Raw genomic sequence first — 22,530 nt, forward strand, 5'->3', positions numbered from 1 at the left:
TTATAGTTCAAGTTCTGCAAATAAAAATCAAATAATTAATCACAGGATTGAGTTCAATACAATATTTTCCTAGCTTTGGAAAGACAATCATTAATTCATTGTTTCTTGTTGTCAAATATAGACACTTTTGGGCCGAGCAAACTCCACAGCTCTCCCCTTTCTAAGTATTGGTAGGTGGTTGTACAACCAAAACATTTGTTTTTCAATTACCAGTAAACGGAGAAACAAGAGCGCGCCAGCAACCTGCAAGTTATTCCGCGGGTCAAAAGCGTCAGTTCGGTATGCTTCTGGATATTAGGTCAGCCTGCTATTTACAGGCGGGGGTAATGCTGTTTTGCGCGCAAACCAGACACCACCATGTGTTGCATGGATTGAATAAATAGGTTAACAACAACTTTAACACGAGGGGTTTTAATTCAGACAAAATATTTTCTCATAAAAATGTCGTTTACAACTTTGCTTAAATTAGATATAATTCTTTGTAACGACTTCCGCAGTCAAGGGGATGTCGTAAAATGAAGGGCATCAATCACTTACATAACAATTTTACGACAAATAAACATTTCCAGGGACCGTGCGTGTGTTAATTAGCGGCGGTTTATGGATAATACCTAAGAAAAATAATTGGTATACCTACTTGGTGCGAAGAGGCATAGTTTGAGGGGCCATGTTTTTTACTGCCGACTTTTGGTAATAAAAACGTCGAAACATGAGTTTCTACACATTGCAACTGTTACATATTTCATTTTGGATGTTTTATAGCATGATTCATGAGTGTATATCAAGGTTATACCACAAAAGTTATTCAAATATCTGAAATGGAACAGAGTTAAGAATCTCTCTAATTTGAATTTTAATTATCGATGATAACAATGTCTTCCTAAGCAAACTTTATCGGGAAAATACGTTATTAAATTGGTACAGTTATTATTAGTATATATATACTCTAGAACATCTTTTCACGAGTATACGACTATAGACATAAAGATAATTTTTGCAAGGTGTTAAATCTTGCGTTTCAAGTAATTTGCTTCACTTTAACAAAAAATATCTACCTTGAAATAAGCATGTAAATACGATCAGTTTTTTTGGAAACTGCACCCAGACGAATACATCGACATTTTCGTCTTCTAACCCAATTCACATTGCGCAAACTTTTGCGCAGGTACATGTAGTAAATCCTTGGTTCTGGCGCCAAGAAACACGTTATTAATGTTCAATTGATGTTTAATCAGTACCAGTATGTTAAACGAAATGCACAGACAAAGAGTTACAGGCATGGAAATATGAGAAAATATTAACCAGTTGTGCATATCTAATAGGCAGTTTTTATTCTGAGAATATTGATATTTTAATTCACAAATTTAAGTAGATTTTTCGTACCTTTTCTTCAGTAAACTGAACACAAATGTATGATTTGTAATGATGTCATGTACATTTTAGTTGAACATCGTTTAAAGCCGATACCGGGGTTAACAATGAACAACTCGACAAAAGTTTGTAAAATATTCTACAGAAAGAGCTTACATAAAATTAGTTCGATCCTGGAACCAGAAACACACTATTTATTTCCACTGTCCTAATTTCAAGATATAAATTTACATATTATAGTTGTTCTCGTCTGCAAGATCATAAGGAAGACAGTTTCAATGTTACATTACATAGAATATGGGATGAAGAAAACTTCTAAACGGTCCATATGAGAAAAGTCGATTTTCATTCTATTTTAAAGAAAGAGCTAGAGCCACGAAGCATCAAAAATTGCCTATCATAAAAAATCACCATAATTTGGTGAAACATAAGGTAGAATCTTAGCTTTTCATTACTTTTTTTTCCCGATATCTATCATACTTTTTTATAAACGGAGTTTACAATATGGCATTGTTTTGATGAAAATATGTAGAACAGACGTCATTTTTGTTAAGTAACGTCATGAAATGATATAACTACTGCGCTCACCGTTCGTTCAGGGTTCACTTATTGTTTAGTCAGATAAAATTATATTTAGGCTAATAACAATACACTAGACTTTGACCCGTGCGTGCACGGGTTGATATTACTTATGATGTCGGATATTTACCATGTTTACGAAATAGATAAATCGAAACACCGATGTTGACCTTACAGTTCACTGTTCATAAGCGCTGTCCAAATTCCGCTCAGCGTGCACTCACCGTTCGCTCAGAGTGCACTCACTGTGCGCTCACCGTTCACGAACTGTTCAAGTGAAAAATAGAACCTTTCAGCGACTGTGTATATGTAATGGATATACCGGTACTAGTATGCCGAAAGCAGTTCTGTATGAAATAATATAAAACAGTTTCGAAGCCCGTTATAGGGCCGAGAACTGTCTAATATTTTTTCATACAAAAGTGATAAGGTATTTCACTCCTCATGTTTTGATTTCATTGCGCAGATGATCATTATATTTAAAATGAATATGATTTTATTTATTCGATCATCACAGATAGATTATTATTTCATAATTACACAACATTCATACAGAAAATCCATTTGAATTCAAGAAACAAACAAGTTTTTGGGGAACTATTTTTTCGTGCGTAAGGTTTTTTAGACGAAAATGACAGAAACAAGCAATTTTATGAATTTTCAATATACTTTTCTTTTTATTATACTTTATTCATTATTCACATTTTTAACATTCGATAGGTTTGTAACATATTTTATAGGTTCTGTGTGACATGTATACATGTAAAATTGCAACATATGTTCAACATATGTTTCGAGTAACATATGTTGAACATACGTTGAACATATGTTGAACATATGTTGAACATATGTTGCAATTTTACCTGTATACAAAATCAAATCTTGAGAATGTGATAGCCGTTTAGCATAAAATCATGCATATATATAGAACGTCTGAATTTTTTTAAGCCAAATTTCGCGAGAATTTTACCTTTGAAGCCCTATATCTAAAATTTGACATCACTGACCCCCATGTTATATTATGTCAAAATGATACTGAATACATATTTAGGCAAACTGGATTAATCTTATAAAATTCTTGATATTCAAAAAGTTTTTATTTCCAATCCAATTGTAACTATTATAGAAATTGTCTATTTTAAGTGCAAAAAGGTCACAAATTTTTTTTTGTAGCTTTGTACAAATTTTTTTTCGGAATCCCTCTATTCAGTGTGACCATTGTGCATAATTAAAAACAATATTTGAAGAAATAAGTTTGCTTAATCAAAAATACTGACAACAAATCCTAATCAGGATGAAATTGCATTTTAGGTGCAAAAAGGTCAAATTAAATGGGCCATAACTCAGAGGGATGGATACTGATCCCCCATTATCTTTGTATTTTTTAAGTTTGTTTTGTCTACAGATTTCAATGATATACTTCTCAAGAAAATCTTGATACAACAACATTGAGAAGTGGGATACCTTAAATCACTGCCATTGAATATCATTGTTGATTTACCCGAGACAGCCCGATTTTAAAGAATAACAGTATTGTAACCACTGGTAACGGTCTGATATTAAGAAGCTCACTAATATATCGGACTGTCACAAGTAAAATTTTTGACTGCTGGAACAAGGGAATGACATTACAGCAATGTTTTAATGTTCATTAATTAAATGAAAAAGGAATATCGATTTCTATAAAAATATTTTTATGAATTAATTATTCCTTATAAATGCCGCAACATGACGTCTATTCATTTCATTTCATTTATTTTTTCTAGTGATATTTGAGAATCTTTTGAGAATTGTTATAAGTGTCAAACTATCCGTAAATGTCTTGAGAATTAAGATCATATTTCAGAGAGAGAGAGAGAGAGAGAGAGAGAGAGAGAGAGAGAGAGAGAGAGAGAGAGAATGTGGGTTTACTATTTTGAAGTGAAGAGAGGTTACAATAAACATTTTTATTTGAAACATTTGATTTTTGAAAGCCAAGCAGTAGCACATAAATAATGTCGTAAAATTGTCTTGAAAAGCCGAATTCATAGCAAGCATGTAGAATTTGTGTTATCATATATATAGATTTGTAATGAACTCGGCCGTAAATCGATTTTTTCAGAGGGGATGGGAGGGGGGTTGAAACAAATACCGTTTTAAATCTCTCTGCACTCATCGTTGTTTTTCTTTTTAAGGAAAGGGCCCAGCAATCTGAATTTTTTTTATATGCCATACAAGAAAAACTTTAAATAGATTTAATACGCATAAAATAATCGAAGATAATTTCAATCGAGAATTTTATAGGCAAAAGTCACCGATGTACACACATTTAGGGTGATTTTTTATTTTATTGGTCAAATTATCAACAAAGACATCACAATTAGGATTAGACTTCTATATAGTGCACATTCTGATAATATATTCTAAGCTGTGTATACCAAAAGTCGTCTTCATCGAAACGGACACAATCAATCTTTGAGAAAGCAGTGTAAATGCATGTAACGGTTCACCGGAAATTCATTGACCACGAGACGAATCAAGGTGCCTGATAACGAAAAGACGTATGCATTGGGAATTAAATAATCAAGTTTTTTTTGACGGAATAAGTTAAGTCTATTATATATTGTACATGTTTACACGTGATATCGACTCTCTTTCTCCCGCGGTATTCAGAAACACTTGTGTAAAAAAATTGCTTGCATCTTTCGTTTAATGCATTTCATTGTTCGACAAAAAAACCCCCAAAAAACCACAACTAGCTACTTATACATGCTATCGCTTATTCTACATAAAGGTATAGGTATATCTATTTACTTACGTACGTACAATGTTAACTTTGCCATAATTTAATTTTTTTCTGTTTGTTAGCAATGTTCATGTATCTCATTATCTGCTGCAATTGAATAATACCGTGGAACATAGAAATAATGCTTTTAAAAAATGCAGACTTTATTGGTAAGTTCTATTGGCAAAATACTGAAAGAACTCAAGATTCCATGTACAGATTCAGCTGACGTTGCAAACGTCAAACTATGACGTCATTGATGATGCACGATGTAAGCATGATTACACAGTATAAAATTACTAGATAAAACATTTTAAAGTTTAGTTTATATACATTTCTTCCTGAAATATTTAATAAAATGATGGTTTTGTAAATAATTACAAATAATTCTTTATCATTATATATTAATTAAATTCTGCTATTTCAATAAAAAGTAAGCAAATAATTACACTAAAATAGAGTGGTCTGTTTTATTTTCTGTTATTAAGATTTTCAAAATTTGTAAAATTCATATTGGCCACACTTGAGTACCTCTATGAAATTTTGTAGGCAGAAGCATTTATGCAATATCTCTCAGTTTTTAAAGTTTCAAAGAGGTACTCAAGTGTGGCCACATTCAAATTTGGGAAATACAGCAGTAAAATCGACAATTTTCAGCTATTTTTAACGACCATAGTATGTTTGATGATGCGCATGTGCTTAACGGTGATTTGAACATATTTTATTATGCAAAATAATATTTACATAATAGGATTGGGCAGCAGGCAAAGCCTATTTAAGCCTTCTCCACTAGGTACAAGGTAGTCATATGTATAAAATACAAGAATTGTGGAGTTAAATGATACAATTAAGAATACATGATTTTTTTGTGTAGCAAAGTGAACAAAAGAAAAAAAGAGGGGAAAAAAGATAAAATTGACAAAACCGGTTATAAAAAAAGTAGAACAGAATTATCAAGTTTTGTCAATAAGGTTACAGCATATATATATGAATATAGGTATATGAATAATTTTGTTTACATTTTCAGTATATGTGTTAATTACATTATTTTCTTTACACAGATCTTCTGGATTTTTTAATGTATTCATGTACAAGCTTGAACAATTTAACATTTTCATCATATGAAACATCATTATCTATACAGTAATAGATCTAAGGTAATTGGTTTTTGGAGATTTAACATAGATATTTGATGAAAGAAACAATTTCTTTCATCATTATATTTTGGGCACACAAAGAAAAAATGATTTGCATTTTCAGTATGAAAACCACAATAATCACAAACAGAATTTTCTCGAATAAAATCACAAAATAAGTCAGCATTTAAACTGCTAGCATTATTTCTTAGTTGACAATGTATAATGTTTTCCCTCCGATTCCCTAAATTAAAAAGTTTTGTTGGAGTCTTAAAAAAATATTTCTTAATAGCATTTGAAAAGCAAGCCAACTTTGGAAGACTTCTAATAGCTAGTGGAAGATCATTCCATAGCTTAACTGTAGATGGTATGAAACTTTTTAAATAAGATGTTGTTCTGGCTTGAGGGATAGTGTAAGTAGATTCATCATGATTTCTTAAAGGATATGGGGTTATAGGTGGAATACATGGTTCTAAAAGATTTTCAAGGTAAGTAGGTACCATGTGGTTTACCATCTTATAAAACAAAATTAACTTGTGCACTTTTCTTCTTTCTGATAACATATCCCATCCCAATTCATAATACAGCTTTGTTCTAGAGGAATTGATTCTTAAGCCTGTGATAATTCAAGCTGCTGTGATTTGAACATCTTCTAAAAGATCTGATTCCCTGTCATTGCAGTTGTCCCAAATAACATCGCCATATTCTAAAACAGGTCGGATAAAGGACAGATATATTTTTATTAATGCATCGCGACAAAGTGTGTGTTTGAGCATACGCAACATGTTTAATCTACTACAAGCCTTTTCATATATGCCTTGTATATGTAATTTCCAGTTTGCATCAGACTGGAAATTAAGTCCTAAATGAACATGATTATTTTGTATTGTAATATCAGGACCATTATTACCAAATTTAATAGTAGGATGAGGAATATTTTTCCGAGTAAAGTTTAAGTTTATAGTTTTTTTAGGATTAAAATCAACCATCCATTTTTTGGACCATTTATCTAACTTGTCGAGATCCTTTGTTAGAGAATCTGCTGCTTCCATAATATCCTGATCAACAATAACATAGAGTGATGTGTCATCAGCAAATAGTCGAACATTATTGGACAAGTCAGAGGCAATATCATTAATGTACAATAGGAATAAGAATGGCCCTAACACTGATCCCTGTGGGACACCAGAGTTAGTAGGACCCAATGAAGATGTAAAACCATCTAAGACTACCTTTTGTTTTCTATTCCATAGATAATTTTTTACCCAGTTAATAATTTGACTTGAAATGCCATACTGTTTTAATTTAAGAATGATACCCTCATGCCAAACCCTATCAAAAGCTTTGGATATATCACAAAATATGAACCTTATGTCTTTGCCTTTGTCTAAATTGGAAACAATGGTGTTGTAGATTTCAACCAGCTGATTAGTGGTTGAGTCTCCACTTTGGAAACCTGATTGATATTTGTACAAAATGTTATTTTCAAGAATGAAGTTATTGAGATGCTTGACTATAATTTTTTCTAATAACTTACATATAACAGATGTAACTGATATGGGTCTATAGTTATTTACATCATCAGGAGTACCCTTATTTTTAAAAACAGGAGTAACCATTGCGATTTTCCATATGTGGGGAAGTACACCATTACTTAGTGACATATTGAATAGTTTAGCCAAAGGTTTGCAAATAACATGTGCAACCTGTTTTAAAATTCTTGGTGTTATGGAGTCAGGACCTGATGGCTTAGATATATTGATAGCTTGTAATTGATCCAATACTTCATTGTCAGTAATATAGTGAGTGTTCATGTGATGTAAAGGTGGGTCTGGTACATTGTGTGCTAAGTTATGGGACACAGATATGGTAGAAATATTTGTAAAGAAATTGTTAAATGCATTAGCTTTGTCTATGGGATGAAATAATGTCTGACCATTGACTTTCAATGGAGGTGATGGTTTGTGTTTGTTGTTTAATTTACAAAGTGATTTAACTATTCGCCACCATTTACCAGGAGGAATTGACTTATTAATTTGGTCTGAAATTTTTTTATTATATTTCTGTCGAGAAGCACGTATTTCATCTATAACTTTATTACGCAAGTATCTATATCTTTCCCAGTGTAGAGGATTTTGGGTTTTTACAGCTTTATGGTGGATACGATTGCGCTTTCTCATTAAAACTCTGATAGTGCTATTCATGTGCTTAACGGTGGGGCCGAAGTGAAAAAATTTCATATGCATAGAAACAGAATATTGTGCCCTAATCGTAATTAATTTTTTCAAAAATAAATCAGAAGTTCTAGTGAACAAAATGAAAAAGTTATTTTTTTTGAAATATATTTTATTGGGTTTTTTTCACTTCACCAACAGTAAAACTGAAGTAGATCGTTTTGAGTCTTGCTGTAAAACATAGACTATCAACTTTCACTGCATTGAAAACAAAGAGACAAACAAGAGATAGCGTTTACAAGAAACACAGAATGTCACGATTTCGGCCATCATTACGTTGGTCACCTCTTATACATGTATCTCATCATTTTGGTCTCTATATTTCGGCATTAAAACACAAGTAAATCTTCTGCAACAACTCAACATCAAGATCGATTATCGCGCCAAATCAACCAATCATGTTCACCTTAATCGGGTCAAACTTAACGGAGTTCTTCTTATCGCCTAACGACAGCAAATAGGAAAGTTCGGAAACAAAAAATCTACCATAGTCCTTCTTTTTATCGCGTTAGCAGAATTCCAGTCTGACATATCAGCGTGACCGTATCGGCGGATGAATCTGCGGGTTTTGGGACTTTGTTACTCGGATAGCCACCTCACGCGCACTGAGCAAACACACTATCAGTACTATATCTCTGCATCAGGAGAATTATACCCGGAATCTAAACAAATTTAAACAATATATGCTCAAAGTAATTCTATAGAGGGTTCGAGCTCCGTCGCCTGGGTATTCTGATAGAAACTATTTTGCGCGCAAAATTACACTGATTGTAAATCTCGCTTTGCCAATCCGGTGACCAATCGGAAGGGAGATTAACGAAGTATGGAAAATGAGTTTGACAGTTGTTGTATGGTACAGAAAGCTCGATAAGAGAATTTCAGTCTCCGAACTGATGTAAGAGAAAACGTGTGTCAAGAAGGATCGGTTGACGCAGAGACACATTTAAAACATTCCTTGACTTACTGAAGCGTCATCTATACTCTGTCCCAAGATAATCATACTGCACATTTTCCTTAAATTGTTACATATCCAGAATACCTCCTTTGAAACACCCCTCTAGCTTAATTAAAGAACGCGGGCAAAAATAAAATCAAGATACGGGAACTCTGCATTGAAAATGACATGAAAGTACACGGATGATAACGTTGAAAAATTGGGCGAGGTGTTTCGAATTGAAATTTACCCCCGTTTTGAATCTACGTTAGAGATATGTTATATTTTGTTAGTTTTGCCTTGTAAAAAAGAATTTACATGTCGATGAAGATATTTCAAAAGTTTCAGTTTATATAAATAAAAGATACGGTATATACATCTACAACTATTGTCTTTTTTCTTACGAAATCCGACTGTAGCCATACAGCTATTAACAACACCAGATCAAAATCATCAGTTTTGATCCATTATTTCTGTAGTGCTCTCAACCTGCAAGCTTACATAAATCACCAAAGCTTACATAAATCACCAAAAAAAAAAGCATTTTGACATTCACAAACATCTTTGCCTGTTTAACATATGGAGTCTAAAAGAAAATCATTTCATCCATAAGTTGTCACTCAACATTTTATAGTACCAGAATTTTTTTTAACATTTTATACAATATTTTCATAAATATGCAATAGGGAAATGACGACAAAACTGACTTATGTTGAGTTTGCTTCCGCGAATAACAATCCATATGAAAAAAAGTATTATATCATTAAAATGATAGTAATACAAATCATAATTATGGAAAAGGTTATATTGAATTTTCAAAAAGTTTATTTCAAATATATGACTTATTTTCTACCAAAGGTGGAATTTTCAAGTTGTATCCCATAATTGATAAACTAAATGCGTCAAAGGACCAGCCACCAAACAGCCTATACTACATTGATTTTGACTCATCACAGGTAATCTAAACTCATCAAAATCTCTCTTGTAAAGACGGATCAGTGTTGTCGTCCGTAACAGAGGATTAGAAGTAAGCTGACAACGTGTAAACTGAAGTGGACGAGTGCTGATTGAAAACAATGTAGCAACGGTTGGAATTGTCGCCAGAACGTGTTCTCGGAATAACAACAGGTGACCTGTTTCCTACCTGGACATCGGAGAAGCCATTGAAGGACACTCCATCAGAGAAGTGTCCGGCAAAGACAGACCTCCTGTCAATATTGTAACTAATGTGGGAGACATAGGCGCTGACCAATATCGTGGCATGCGGGTCAAAGTAATAAACCAGTGGTCCAGAGTAAGGCTAACTATCAGGGTTCGCTATTTCACGTACATAGCTGAAGCTCTCTATGATATCAAAATACATATTTGATACACATTAAGCTGAATTTTATAAAACATATGTTAATGTTCATATCATAATTCTAATAAAGTCAAATAAATATATTGAAACATAACTTTCCACATTGACGTCAAATCAAATCAAACTGTTCTTAAGATAGCCTTATTAGCGACTATTTGCCGTGATATTTGCCAAACAACATGGCGCATACCTTACTAGCACTCTTTTAAAAAGAATTACCTATTGGAATCAAAGTCCTGTATGAATTTAAACTTCGATAATTTTTCAAAGTGGGTTGCCTCAATTCTTTGAACAAAGGCACCTGACGTTGAAATTTTTTCTCATGATAAAAATAAATTCAATATACATGTACCTAAAAATAATATGATGTATTATTGGGTGTATGATATTTATCTTTATTATAAGAAAAGATTTATACATGTAACATCAGGTGCCTGTGGATAGAATTAAGATTTGTAGTAACCTTTAATTTAAAAAGATAGTAATTTTTTTCTTATTGGAAAACTACTTCTCTACAAGAAATTCATATGGGAAAAACATTCATCCTCGACAGGAAATAAAACTGTTATAAAATTTCTAGATTATCCTAAAGCAAAATAGTACTAAGCAACGAATTATTATTTTCCCAAGGTTTTTTAATATTTAACAGTAAATTTATCACCTAACAGGTAATACACACTAGATATAAAAGCAGAGGTGGCATTTGTATCCTCTGGGATTATCATAGAATAAGTAATTCATAAATGGATGTTTATGAAACTGCACAATTGAAAAGTGCATACTATACATATATAAGGGCATAGCACCTCCTCCGGCTTCTTTTCTTTTTCCAAAGATAGACATATTAAAAACTAAATGAATCAATTAATTATTTAAATTCTAAAAAGTTCATTGTTGAGTGTTTTGATCCGAAAAAATAATAACATGGGCAGTAGCATTCGAAAACTGCTTTTAAAGATGGGAGAATAAGGCGGGTAAAATGCCTATATTTGGACAGACTGGCTGCAGAGGTCTGTAACTCCCGGTCTGAAGGAATTTGGATGGACGACCTAGAATGCTACAGACCTTCAGCTAAGGACAGATAAGAAACTGAAGTATAAAAATATCAACAAGTTTGATAATTCTTTTAAATATCATTCCAAACGATTTATGTTTACCATAACATTGAAATGTAACCCTTAAATAGGCTCAATACTTGGAATATTTTGATTTGAAGCAGTGCATGCGTACACCAATCTTCAAATAGAATTATTTTTTTAGAACTTCACTGCCTTTTATTTTATAGAGCGAGTCTTTGCTCCATAATTTTGTCATAGTCTGGTGAAGGTCTAATAGAAAACGGAACAATTTCAATAAAAAAAACCTTATCTTTGATGGCCCACTATGCATGTGTGTTCCAACAACTGAACATTCTAGAAAAAAATAGTGGTCCGTAATATCGCGACCAAAGTAACATTTCCCAATTATATTGACTTCTTTGTTGGGATTAACGGTTCAGTGGTTACAAAAACCTTATATGACTGGCCTTATTTGGTTAGGGGTTCGATTCAACCAAAATTTGAGGCAATTAATTTTCATTTTCTTCGATTTACCGACTAATATAGATATAATGACTATTTTTTAAATTTTTTTTTTGTTGCAAAATTACAATTGTATTTTATTGTTATCATTTTAATGAAAATGTATCATATAGCAATTGTGCCATCTAATTATCCCATCTTTTTTTGCAGTGCACTGCGGTTACAACCCCCCCCCCCCTTCCTCCATTTTCAATTTGCTTACTACATATATGCATAATCATAAGGTATTATGCCGCATACAATACGGACTTCGCTGTTGTGATCGGTATAAAGGCTGTCTTAAATTTGTCGGAAACAGTAGCTTTTCATTCGATATTTACTTTCCATGAATATCTACACCATACGGCTTATTAAGAACAATGATTCTAGAATTCTGAGGGACCTTATCATTCGTTTGTGCGTTCTATAAAACTAAAACTATTTGTAAGAATATACTTTTCATTTCGTCGATATAGGCGGTTAACAAGTTCCCATGCAAACATAAAATCAAATTTCACGTTGGCCTCTGTGATTTGCACCAAGAAATCGCCATTTTGTACGTTCTGCTTACTGAATCAAACGTCATATAAATGCTAATAAATCAGAATTTGTCAAACCATCAGATACAGACCCAGCTCCACAAAAAAGACCGCCAAATTCCGCACTGCAGTTCTCGCACTCTAGCCGTGATTTAATCAAATGGAGTTGGGATAAAATTCTGGTAAATGCTTTTGTAAAGCAATTCCATGTATGTTTTTATTTTATTTTTCTTCATTATTAAAAGGCAGACTCAAATGCAAAAAACATTATGGATTTTTTTTATGGAAGCGTTTTAGTTAAGGTAATCTGATTTATCTGAGAATATAAAAGGTACAAAAACAAATTCACTGGCCTATTTTAAAAAAAAAAAATCGGCCATGATGTTAGGTAATTATAAAAAAAATTGATTAAAGTACAAACCACTAAATAGTACATTGTACTGTTTCGGTTCAGATATCACTGTATTGTCTTTGTGTTTTTGGGTGCTACTGTAGCATAAACGTTTCATTGTACTGAGTTAGTCCTGCGATACCCGGGGGTCGCCGCCCCCTGACCTTTTCGACCCCGTGGCCTATCGGTCCGTGATAGTCGTCTTGTTTATACTAATCCACTACTCACTCCATTAATTCGCAGCAATGCAATCACTTACCCCCATCATGTTATTGTGATCAGAAGTAATAAGCTACTTGATGAGACGGGCTGATGAATTGATAGTTGATGGCTGGGTGAGCTGAGGTATCAGTCGAGAGCTCCTCTTTTCTCTCTCTCTCTTCTCTCTCTCCTCCCACCTTCCATCCCGCTTACAGCCGCGCAGGATTCGTGATAAAGTCAGTGATGCGTATCGACAAAACTCTTCTTAGCTACTGTTCAATGGGAGAAAAAAATTGTCAATCATCGCACTGGGTCCGTACCTCTGCGCGTCATCGATATCAGAGCTCTGCCATCGACGCACGGTCTTAACCACCAACACCAAGCAGCTTAGCAAAAGCTACACTTTCATCTGAAGTGTGCTCACTAAACTTAACATATTCAATATTTATCTTTTGAAATGAGGATGTGAATTGACTTATCCCGTAATACAATTTTAACGTTTGTATTTTGGAAGTAAGCATCTTGGTAAGTGTTGCCGTGCATATCATGTTTTATTATCATCTTAAAAATTATTTCATTCCGTAATCTTGATAAGGAGGCTGAATTAACAACTAGCTTTTATTGTTGCTTCATTAATTTTCCCCTTAATTTCTCGTAATAAATATCAGAGCGAAATTATAGTCTGTTATACGGCCAAAAATGAAATATTTGAAACTAAAATAAAAAGAATACTTGTTGAGTAAGTGTAGAGAGCAGGCATCTATGGCTCAATGAAAACATATTTGATACGGTAAAGAAATGCAGGCCATTGCAGAGTTTGATCGTGAGTAGATGGAATTGTTACTTATTTATATAAAGCCCGATCTTTTTTTTCACAATCTGAGGCAATGAAATCTATGTACAAATGGAGGGGAAAAATGAACTTTATTTTTAGGAATTGTTTACTTTTCTTATTAATTGGCAATTTCTGTGGTAAAACAATATTCAGTGACATTTCAAAATTTGCCGAGAAAAAGGTCGTTATTGATTTTTAAGCCAATCACAGATGTGACAATTCATTTGTAATTCAGAAATTACGATGTTTTATATTCTAATTCCCGGTAGCAAATCGTATCAACCAATTTAAGCATATGTTTATTAAGGATGTCAGGTCATTTAATTTCTCTTCGTTATTTAGAGTCATTTAGATCAGGAAATGTCCTTTACAAAAAATTTAGATTTTTCAACAAATGTAAACGAAAATTAATGATAACTATAATGTAAAATCTAAATTGTTTTTAAGGATAACCACCTAACTTTGACATGACGGAAATGACACGAAGAAGCAAAATTAATTTGAAAATCAAAATGCCGGTGACGTTCGCATTCGATAATTTGTCTTATAAATGTACATACGGGATACTTCTACGTATAATTTCCGTCTTATTCATGTTGGTCCACTCGGTTAACAAGCTGACTGTTCATCAGTGGCCACTGCTCTCCCCGTGTACCTGTCCTAATGAATTAGACGGCAGGTAATTCCGGATTGCTATTGAACACTAATTAACATCACATTTACTGATGTGAGGTCGTTCAAGAGATGTACAAAGAGTTTAGATGTATCAGCAATCGCTCCTGGCACTACCAGAAGTCGAACGTGTTAGCAGGGATTATGTAATGCCAACAAAAATTCAGATCAGCATCTGAGTAAATTTTGAAGTTAATAGGTGTTGCGGTTTGAATTTCTTCGTCATTCGTTGCGCATTGTTTCTTGTCATAGATTACCACTGTAGACCATTGTCTGCAATACCTTCGGAACTCCTCGGTTATCACAGACGCCCACATGTTGATGAGGATAGGCATAATTTCTTTGTCTTTGCATGCCACAAAGGTTGCATTTGCGACTTCAAACACCTGAACCTTTCAACTAGATATCCGATATTTTTTATACATCAAGTTTGTCAAAAGCACATTATTACTTCTTTTTAAGGTAACGAGAAAGAGAAATCCTTTTACACAATGTAATGGCGTATGCTGCTAAGAGTCCTGACTGGACCAATATGAGGACTGTCCAGTTATTCTTTGTCTGTGTGATTTTGACCGGAAGTGTGGCAGTAGGTAAGTCATGTATCTACATTTGTCTACATCTACCAGTATTGTTGTACAGCGTGTGCCTTTAAGGTGACCACCATGCTGCCCTCTTTGATGTATTGACTGTTTTGAATACTCGCACGATCCTCTCTGTGCTTCATTATGGCTCAATTAAAATTATTGGTTATAAAAAAATTCGACTTTTTATATGCTGAAATATTTCATCAACATGACCTTGTATTTATCTCAGAAATAACCGTTAAAGTTAATCTGATTATCCAAAGATAGATTTGCAGCCAAAGTGCATATAGTGAGCATTACACAAAAGTGTGCACTTTAGCTTGGTAAATGACTTTAGATATTGCAAATATTTCTGAGCTCTGAGTGTCGATAGACTTAACATTCCAATCAAAAGGAATCGATGTTCAACTGCCTCGTTAAAGTTAGTTGATACCAAAGAGGAGTTTTAAACAAAACAAAAACATCTTGGAAAGAGCGCGACCTGATGTGTAAAAGGTTATGCATATAAATAAAACTTGTGTATTTTTGTATCAATGGAGATTGAATTTGATGATACACAACTTGAAGAAGTTAGCGCCAAATTGAAGCTATTAAAATCACATAGAGATGTTTTAAACCATTGGCGGTTCTTCGATTTTGTTTGTTTTTTTCTTCAGCATCTACTTAAAGTGCCGCTCTATTTGTGCGATAAACAGCATTGATACCCATACTTCAAAAACCTCGATCAGCGAAAAGGAAGAACTTCTCTGTAAGATATCACTAGAAAGGGGTCATTAATGCACAGGATATGTTAAAGTGTCATTATGTGTGCATTAGAACAAAAAAAGCACTGCCTGATAAGCAAGGTTAGGGTTTAATATAAGCCCCATGGCTTGTTTCCCGATCTTACAATTGTAATTATCATCATGTAAATGTATTTGAATCTATAATGAATAAATATTGTTTAAACTAAGGTTAGGCTATACCGTTGTTCATAGCGAGATTCCTTGCTGAAACAACTTCAAAACTATGGCATCGGTAAGAGTTTGCATCAGTTTCACTTGGACATCCTATAATACCCAATCAATGCTTATCAAAAAAGATCATTTTGTTCACCGAACGATCGGTTATTTCAGCGACATATTGACATCCCGAAACCGAATCTTGGAGAAAAAAATCATTTCTGTGGAGATCAAACAGTAGTGTGGAACAACTAATTAGCTTCATCTGCATGCTTTTCTTCAGGTTTGGGAGTAATAGTTCTGAATCAATATAATCACCCAGGGCCACAACAACCAACGGAGGAAATCATAAAATTGTCCCCTTCCGTTATTTGGGGAGCATTATCTTCATAGGCCTAGTAAATAGAACGGTGCCATTTAACATTCCACAATCAGTTTAATCAAGGATTACAACTTCACTGGCTTTGACTATTTTTAATCTTTGCACCTTTTTATGACGTTTAAATGACGTGCATCGGTCATATTTGAAGGGTGTGGACATGAAATGTCATACAAATAGGGATCGAAGGGAGTGAATGAGATGAACGGAAGAAAATAAGTTACTGTAGATTCCTAATTAAATGCGAGGAATTAACATCCGGGAATAATCGCGAGAAGCACGTCTCGCGAATTTTATAATCTCGCTTAAATTTTTCGGATATATATTAATTACAAGAAACTGTGATAAAAATTCGGCATTCGCTAATTATTGTTCTCGCGATTTGATGGAAAACGTTTGAATCGCGGAATTCTAATTTTTTTGGTTTTCTTTTGTTGTTTTCTCAATTTGTTTTTGCAATGCAAACAAGTTTACACCGAGTTTAGGTTTGATTCCAAATTATTGATCAGCAATGATTACGCCAGCCATGCAGGTCTGAGTCCTAGGTTTGGTTTGTTTTTATTACACTGGGCCTGAATATTTCATCTAAATCAAGCATGATGTATCAAGCGCATCTGAAGAAGCTGTACGCCCCTACCACTAACCAAGTACTGGAGATCCAGCTCTCTATAGCCACCATTGATCACAGATAACTATCCCCCCGCGCAACTCATTGCTGGAGGAGGTATACATGCAAGCAAGGCTTACTGTGTGTATGTGAATGTTTGTGTGTTAGTGTGCCCGTGTCGAGATGGATGGAAACTCTTAGCAAATAGTATCAATAAACTCACTTCTGGTAAAATGGCTAACCATATAAGTTATTTGTGAATTATCTATCGAGATATCTGCGATATGATTAAGTAAAAAATTAAAAATTTATGTAAAAGTTAACAAATTAACTAATCAAGAAATAGTGTCATTCATTTGATCACCGTACTAGTACCTTGTAAATAATAGTACTGCCTCGGTCAATGCCTTGTTTATGATGAGTACTAATCAAACATCAAAGTAAGCAGATTCAAGTAAATTTACGAAAGCTTGTATCCTAAGCGTCAGTAATTTACTATATCTTAAATACGTCTCCACGAAGACCGTTTTGTTGTTAATGTCTGAGATTTATTTTGATTTGATTTTGTCCATTATTGAGGGACGGGACCTAACACGCGACCATTTGTACTTGCACGAGGCCCATTGACTTGTACCGTTGATTGTTTTTCATCCAATGCCCTCTTTCTGAAGACACTTCCTCGCAGTTGACATCAGGACCCAAAATGGAGAGATAAACAATTCACGTCTATTTATGATCCAATCAACACTCGACTTCCATTAACTCCGCTTAGTATTTTCAGTTTTCGGTTGCCATTAGAAGCTGCCTTGGATCTCGCGTACAAAAGGGCGTAGAGTGGTCTTAATTATTTGTCATCAGGATGTATCACGTAAGTTTTTGACGGGCCAGGAAGCGGCGTCTTACGGTGAATTCTGGGAATGGCCACGTCGGGAGAGGGTCATTATTATATAAGATTGTAAAAGTGAAATGCCAGAAGTCTGATTGAGGCGAAAACAGTCTCAAGTTACACGTCTGTGTCCAGAAGTAAGAGCAGTGGAGTTGTTATGGGTTTCTCTCTTTTCAATAAACCGTATGATTTATATAATTATAAAGGAATCTCTGAGGTGATGATTGCTCAAAATGACGGTTCTGCCAATGGTTGTCTTTCAGTAAACATAAAAACGGGATTTCTGCCTGATAACAATTCCAAACTTTTTTGTTTCTAAATCTGTTTTGAAGTAAAATCGATACATTGTTGTATAAATCATATTCTATGTCACTGATTTAATTAAGGTGGTATGAGACACATGTCAGGATTAATGTGGATTAAAGTACATTTTCATCAAAATACTCTCATCGGTTTAAAATTTTCAAATTTTACAAAATGTTTTAAAATCTCATAAGTTTAGAATTTTCAAACTTTACAAAATGTTTTAAAATTTTTGGAAAGGTAAAGTTTATGAAAGCCCGAGTTGGATTCGAACAAATGACTTAAAGATTCGTATTTAAAGCTCTAATCCATTGCGCTACGCTGTTAGGTAACAAATTGGGGAGAGAAGAAATTTATAAAATTATACTTACAATGAAGCGCATTGAAGTGGTAAAATTTGTCGTTCGAATGGAATGTTCTAAACTTTGTATCGAACGTCAATTGGTATAAGACACGCCCGACACGATACTTTACATTCAATCGATTGGCTGATAGCTTAGTCTTGTTAAGGTATTACAGAGCCCCTCATGCCTTGTTCAATGAGACTTTATTTTGGAAGTTCTTAATGATATATGTCACATATAAATCTCTAATCCTGATATCAATTTTGAAACAAATAATATAATAACGAAGAGAAGATTTCAATAAGAAATCATTCATTTATAAAAATCGAATGTCAAATAAACACGCAAGACTTGGAAGACTGTACATTCTTCGCTACTACAGGTTCTTGTCCATGTGTGAAGAAGCATAGTTGGTGAATTCTTATTCTAATTCCGTGCTGTGGTCTATTTTAAATCTCAAACAAAAAACTCCTCCATGTTTACCCCACACCGATTGTAGCTGGCGTAATGTCAGTGTTTATAACAGTTATGTTTATATTCAAGATGATCAGAACAACCGGTGAGTGTTACGTCCCTCCCGGGTCGGAGATAGTTGGGTCTTTCTTACATTTTCACAGCATTGTTCTCTATTAGATAACACATGCCGGGGCATTTTTACTCAGATAACATGACGGTTGGTTGGCGTGAGGAATCTCTGTTAATCACAGAAAGCCTATCACAGCACCTATTATATCACGTTTTATTGCCCTCTCTCCGGGGGTGAATTTGTCTGGGAACGCAGGTGCCCGGAACCGCTTCAGTGACAATTTACGGTGTATGTATTCTAATATCCTCCCCTCAAAAATAAGCTTGTCTGTCACATGTGATTCCTAATAGCAGATTTAACGAACAAATCGTACCATAAATATTTACAAGCTAAAAGTGTTTCGACTTGAGGGAAAGATTTACTGCGAAGTTTTTCACAAGGCGATGTATATGCTGCTGGAACGTTCGCCTCTATCAGAAACCATTAGGAGAAAACATTAAGAATCTCATCAAATAAACACTAAAACATATAAAATAATCTGACAGTAACAATCATTTGGCGTCTCTCTAAACAGAAAGACAGCTTTGGTGTGGACATTTTTTTTAAATAAAATACTCACAGACATGTTTATCCAGTCGATGAGTTTATTATGAAGTTCGATGGTCGAAATCTTTTTTGAGATATTTTCCACCTACAGTCAAAGCATATTCTGATAAATTTAAGGTATGATTAATTAGACTGAGGTGCTTTACTGTAAAGTAATTACGTTGTATAGTTAATTAAATCTAGAAAGATTGTATATTGTTTTATGGACCCTCGACCCTAGGTGACGTTCTTCCGATCCGCATCAACGACTTTGGTTTAATGGTAAAATTGGACACCACTACTTCGTGCATGGCTATCCCCTAATCCGCCATTCAGAGTTTTTAAAACAAAACATATTTTCTTCTTCTTTGGATATAACTCAGCCTGACACTTTGATACTATTACTTTGTAAAACACCTGGATATAGTAGCATTTTTTTTTAAATTTAACTGACATAAAAGAGAATAAGTGTAATGAAAAATGGTTTATCGGCAATGATGTATAGTTATAAATTTACTTATATGGGAGTTGTCTTTCAATATAATACTTAATTTATAAAAGTTGAGAGGCTAATGAAACATTATTGTCGCTTTTTAAAAGTTACTCTAAAAGTTATTAGTCAAAGAATCGCAGACCTGGCTAACAAGATATTTTGGGTACATAGAACAGTGTACATTGAAATTTAGATTGCCTTCACATTGTCCAGCCATTGAAACTGAACGGAATAATAATACACACAGAGCCCAAAAGAACTGTTTTTCATGTAAAGCCTATTTTGAAGATGAATCCCATTTTATCTTAGTGTGCCCAGTATATATTGGTACCGTTAAGATATATTAAAAGTATTTGTATGAGAAACCATCGATGTTCAAACTGCTGCAATGGTTTAATGATGAGAATTCTAAAGTATAACCTCGGCAAATATATTCGTTTTAGAATGAAATTAAAAACCAATATCCCTAATTAAGGTGGAATAACACACCTGAAAAAAGTCTCTCAAATTAACTGTTAATTATTTGATTATGAAAGATATAATGATAAATAAACTATACATATGTCAAATAAGCAAAATAATTGCAAATTGGGGATAAAAATAGAATATCTTTAAAAAATCAATGCAGTAAGTAACAACAAAAGCCCCGCGGGATTCGAACTCAATATGTACGGATCACAAGCCCGACACTTTATCCACTCGGCTATGAAGTAAGTTATATGTTGCCGTCGATAAAATCCTTTTAATAAAACAAAATATGGTTTCGATCAGAGATCAGTCATTTTATGACGATGTGTTATTCCACCTTAACTTTTGCAGTTGTTCTTTTAATATTTTTTACCTATTTAATATATGTAATGTAATATGTGTTATTATGTAATGTGGAACATCTACTCTTGAACTGAACTCTGTTACTAATAAGATGTAATTATATACTTTGATAAGCTGCAAAGCTTAAAAAAAGCAAAGAATGAAATAAAATGGAAACAAGCTTAAGGTAACACAGCTTTAATAAGCTTTATAAACCATCCTTCCGTGTTCAAATATATGTATGAACATTAAATGGCAGTGACAGGTGTCCCTAAATTTTGTATATTAGATAGAAGATTTTTGTGTTATTTGCGAGATACGCGAGCAAATCGCCACATTGATCAAATAGGTATTTGTCAAAAGTTATTTTTGGGTAAACAAAGAGTCATCGAACAAAATTGGACTTGTATTTTACATTAGTTGGCTGTTTGATATACCGGTATACGTTGTATAAAAATCATAACAAAAAGTTGTTTTCGAGTATTTTAGTTTACAATCATTTGCAATCAACACTATTAAATTGATTCTATTTTCGAATGTTTTTACAGCACAAAAATTCAAAAAGTAACGCTCGCGTATAAACACTGAATTGTAACATACAATGAAGCTCTGTCAATAGATAACCCTATCAAATACAATATCTGTGTGAATAAGAGAAAACGTCTTTGGTGCATTATTGTACAGAACCCGGAACTGTGTGTCCTCCACATGATACGATCAGCAGTGCTAGTGTCTGAGTGATGTGCTTCAGAATCACCTTTCTGCAGGCTGTTTTGCCTCGATCGAGGTTCCTCTATACACATAGTGTGTCTTTGATGAAGCTCTTGTAAGCAATTACGGGATTTTAGATACATGGAGTTCCCGCCATTGTTCTACACTAGTTCTCGGACGTCGGTTCGCCAAATATTTCATCTCTTTCCATGTTTTATTTAACCGCTTAAAGAACATGTTGATGTTTCTATCTGGAAATTTCTGATTGATTCGTGTAAAACCTGTAGCATCGAACACTCTTCCGCTTCGTTGTAGGTAAACAAGTCAAATTGTAGGGCACGCTTCGTAATGAAGATAGAATGGCAAAGCAAACATAAAGGTGATATTTCATTTTATTTTTATTATTACCCCATAACTTATATCTCAAGACATACACTATAAATGTTAGGTTACTATGAATCACTAGAGTCTGGCGGATCGTCAGCAGTTTGCTTCATAAGGTTGCTTCAATGCACTTGGATAGTCTCTCTCTCCCGGAACACAATGGCATTGGAGAGTCTTTGTAATCGACCACCACAAATTTCCAGGTCACTGATTTTTGATCAGGACATCAAATTCCCGGACTTTGAATTGGGAAACATGACCATTAAGATTTCCGATGACACACACAGCACCGATCTGGAACTTTCTGCGTCTGTCCTCCACCCTTGTTGATTTATAGCTACTTTCATTTTCATTTGCTGCAATGTGTCTATTACACAACGACGTAGTTGCTGACAGGATTAA

The 22,530-nt window shown here is 33.9% G+C and overlaps 2 protein-coding genes across 4 annotated transcripts in view; one reads left to right on the forward strand and one right to left on the reverse strand.

The window, feature by feature from the left end:
* LOC128176307 (uncharacterized) overlaps positions 1-13,145 on the reverse strand; it is a 47,295-nt gene extending 34,150 nt beyond the window's left edge. Inside the window, exon 1 of the mRNA XM_052842560.1 lies at positions 13,127-13,145. The gene's annotated coding sequence lies outside the window, so the exon portion shown is untranslated. The remainder of the gene's footprint in view (positions 1-13,126) is intronic.
* Positions 13,146-13,349: 204 nt separating this feature from the next.
* Positions 13,350-22,530, forward strand: part of LOC128176306 (G-protein coupled receptor GRL101-like) — a 42,517-nt gene continuing 33,336 nt past the window's right edge. Inside the window, exons 1-2 of one of the 3 annotated variants that reach the window (XM_052842558.1) lie at positions 13,350-13,593; positions 15,038-15,165. In XM_052842558.1, coding sequence (XP_052698518.1) covers positions 15,072-15,165 — 94 coding nt within the window. In that variant the 5' untranslated portion in view covers positions 13,350-13,593; positions 15,038-15,071. The remainder of the gene's footprint in view (positions 13,594-15,037; positions 15,166-22,530) is intronic. The other 2 variants (XM_052842559.1, XM_052842557.1) reach the window with 2 other exon arrangements.

Source organism: Crassostrea angulata, chromosome 3 (genome assembly GCF_025612915.1).
Source record: "Crassostrea angulata isolate pt1a10 chromosome 3, ASM2561291v2, whole genome shotgun sequence".
In the NCBI taxonomy this organism is placed as follows: domain Eukaryota; kingdom Metazoa; phylum Mollusca; class Bivalvia; order Ostreida; family Ostreidae; genus Magallana; species Magallana angulata.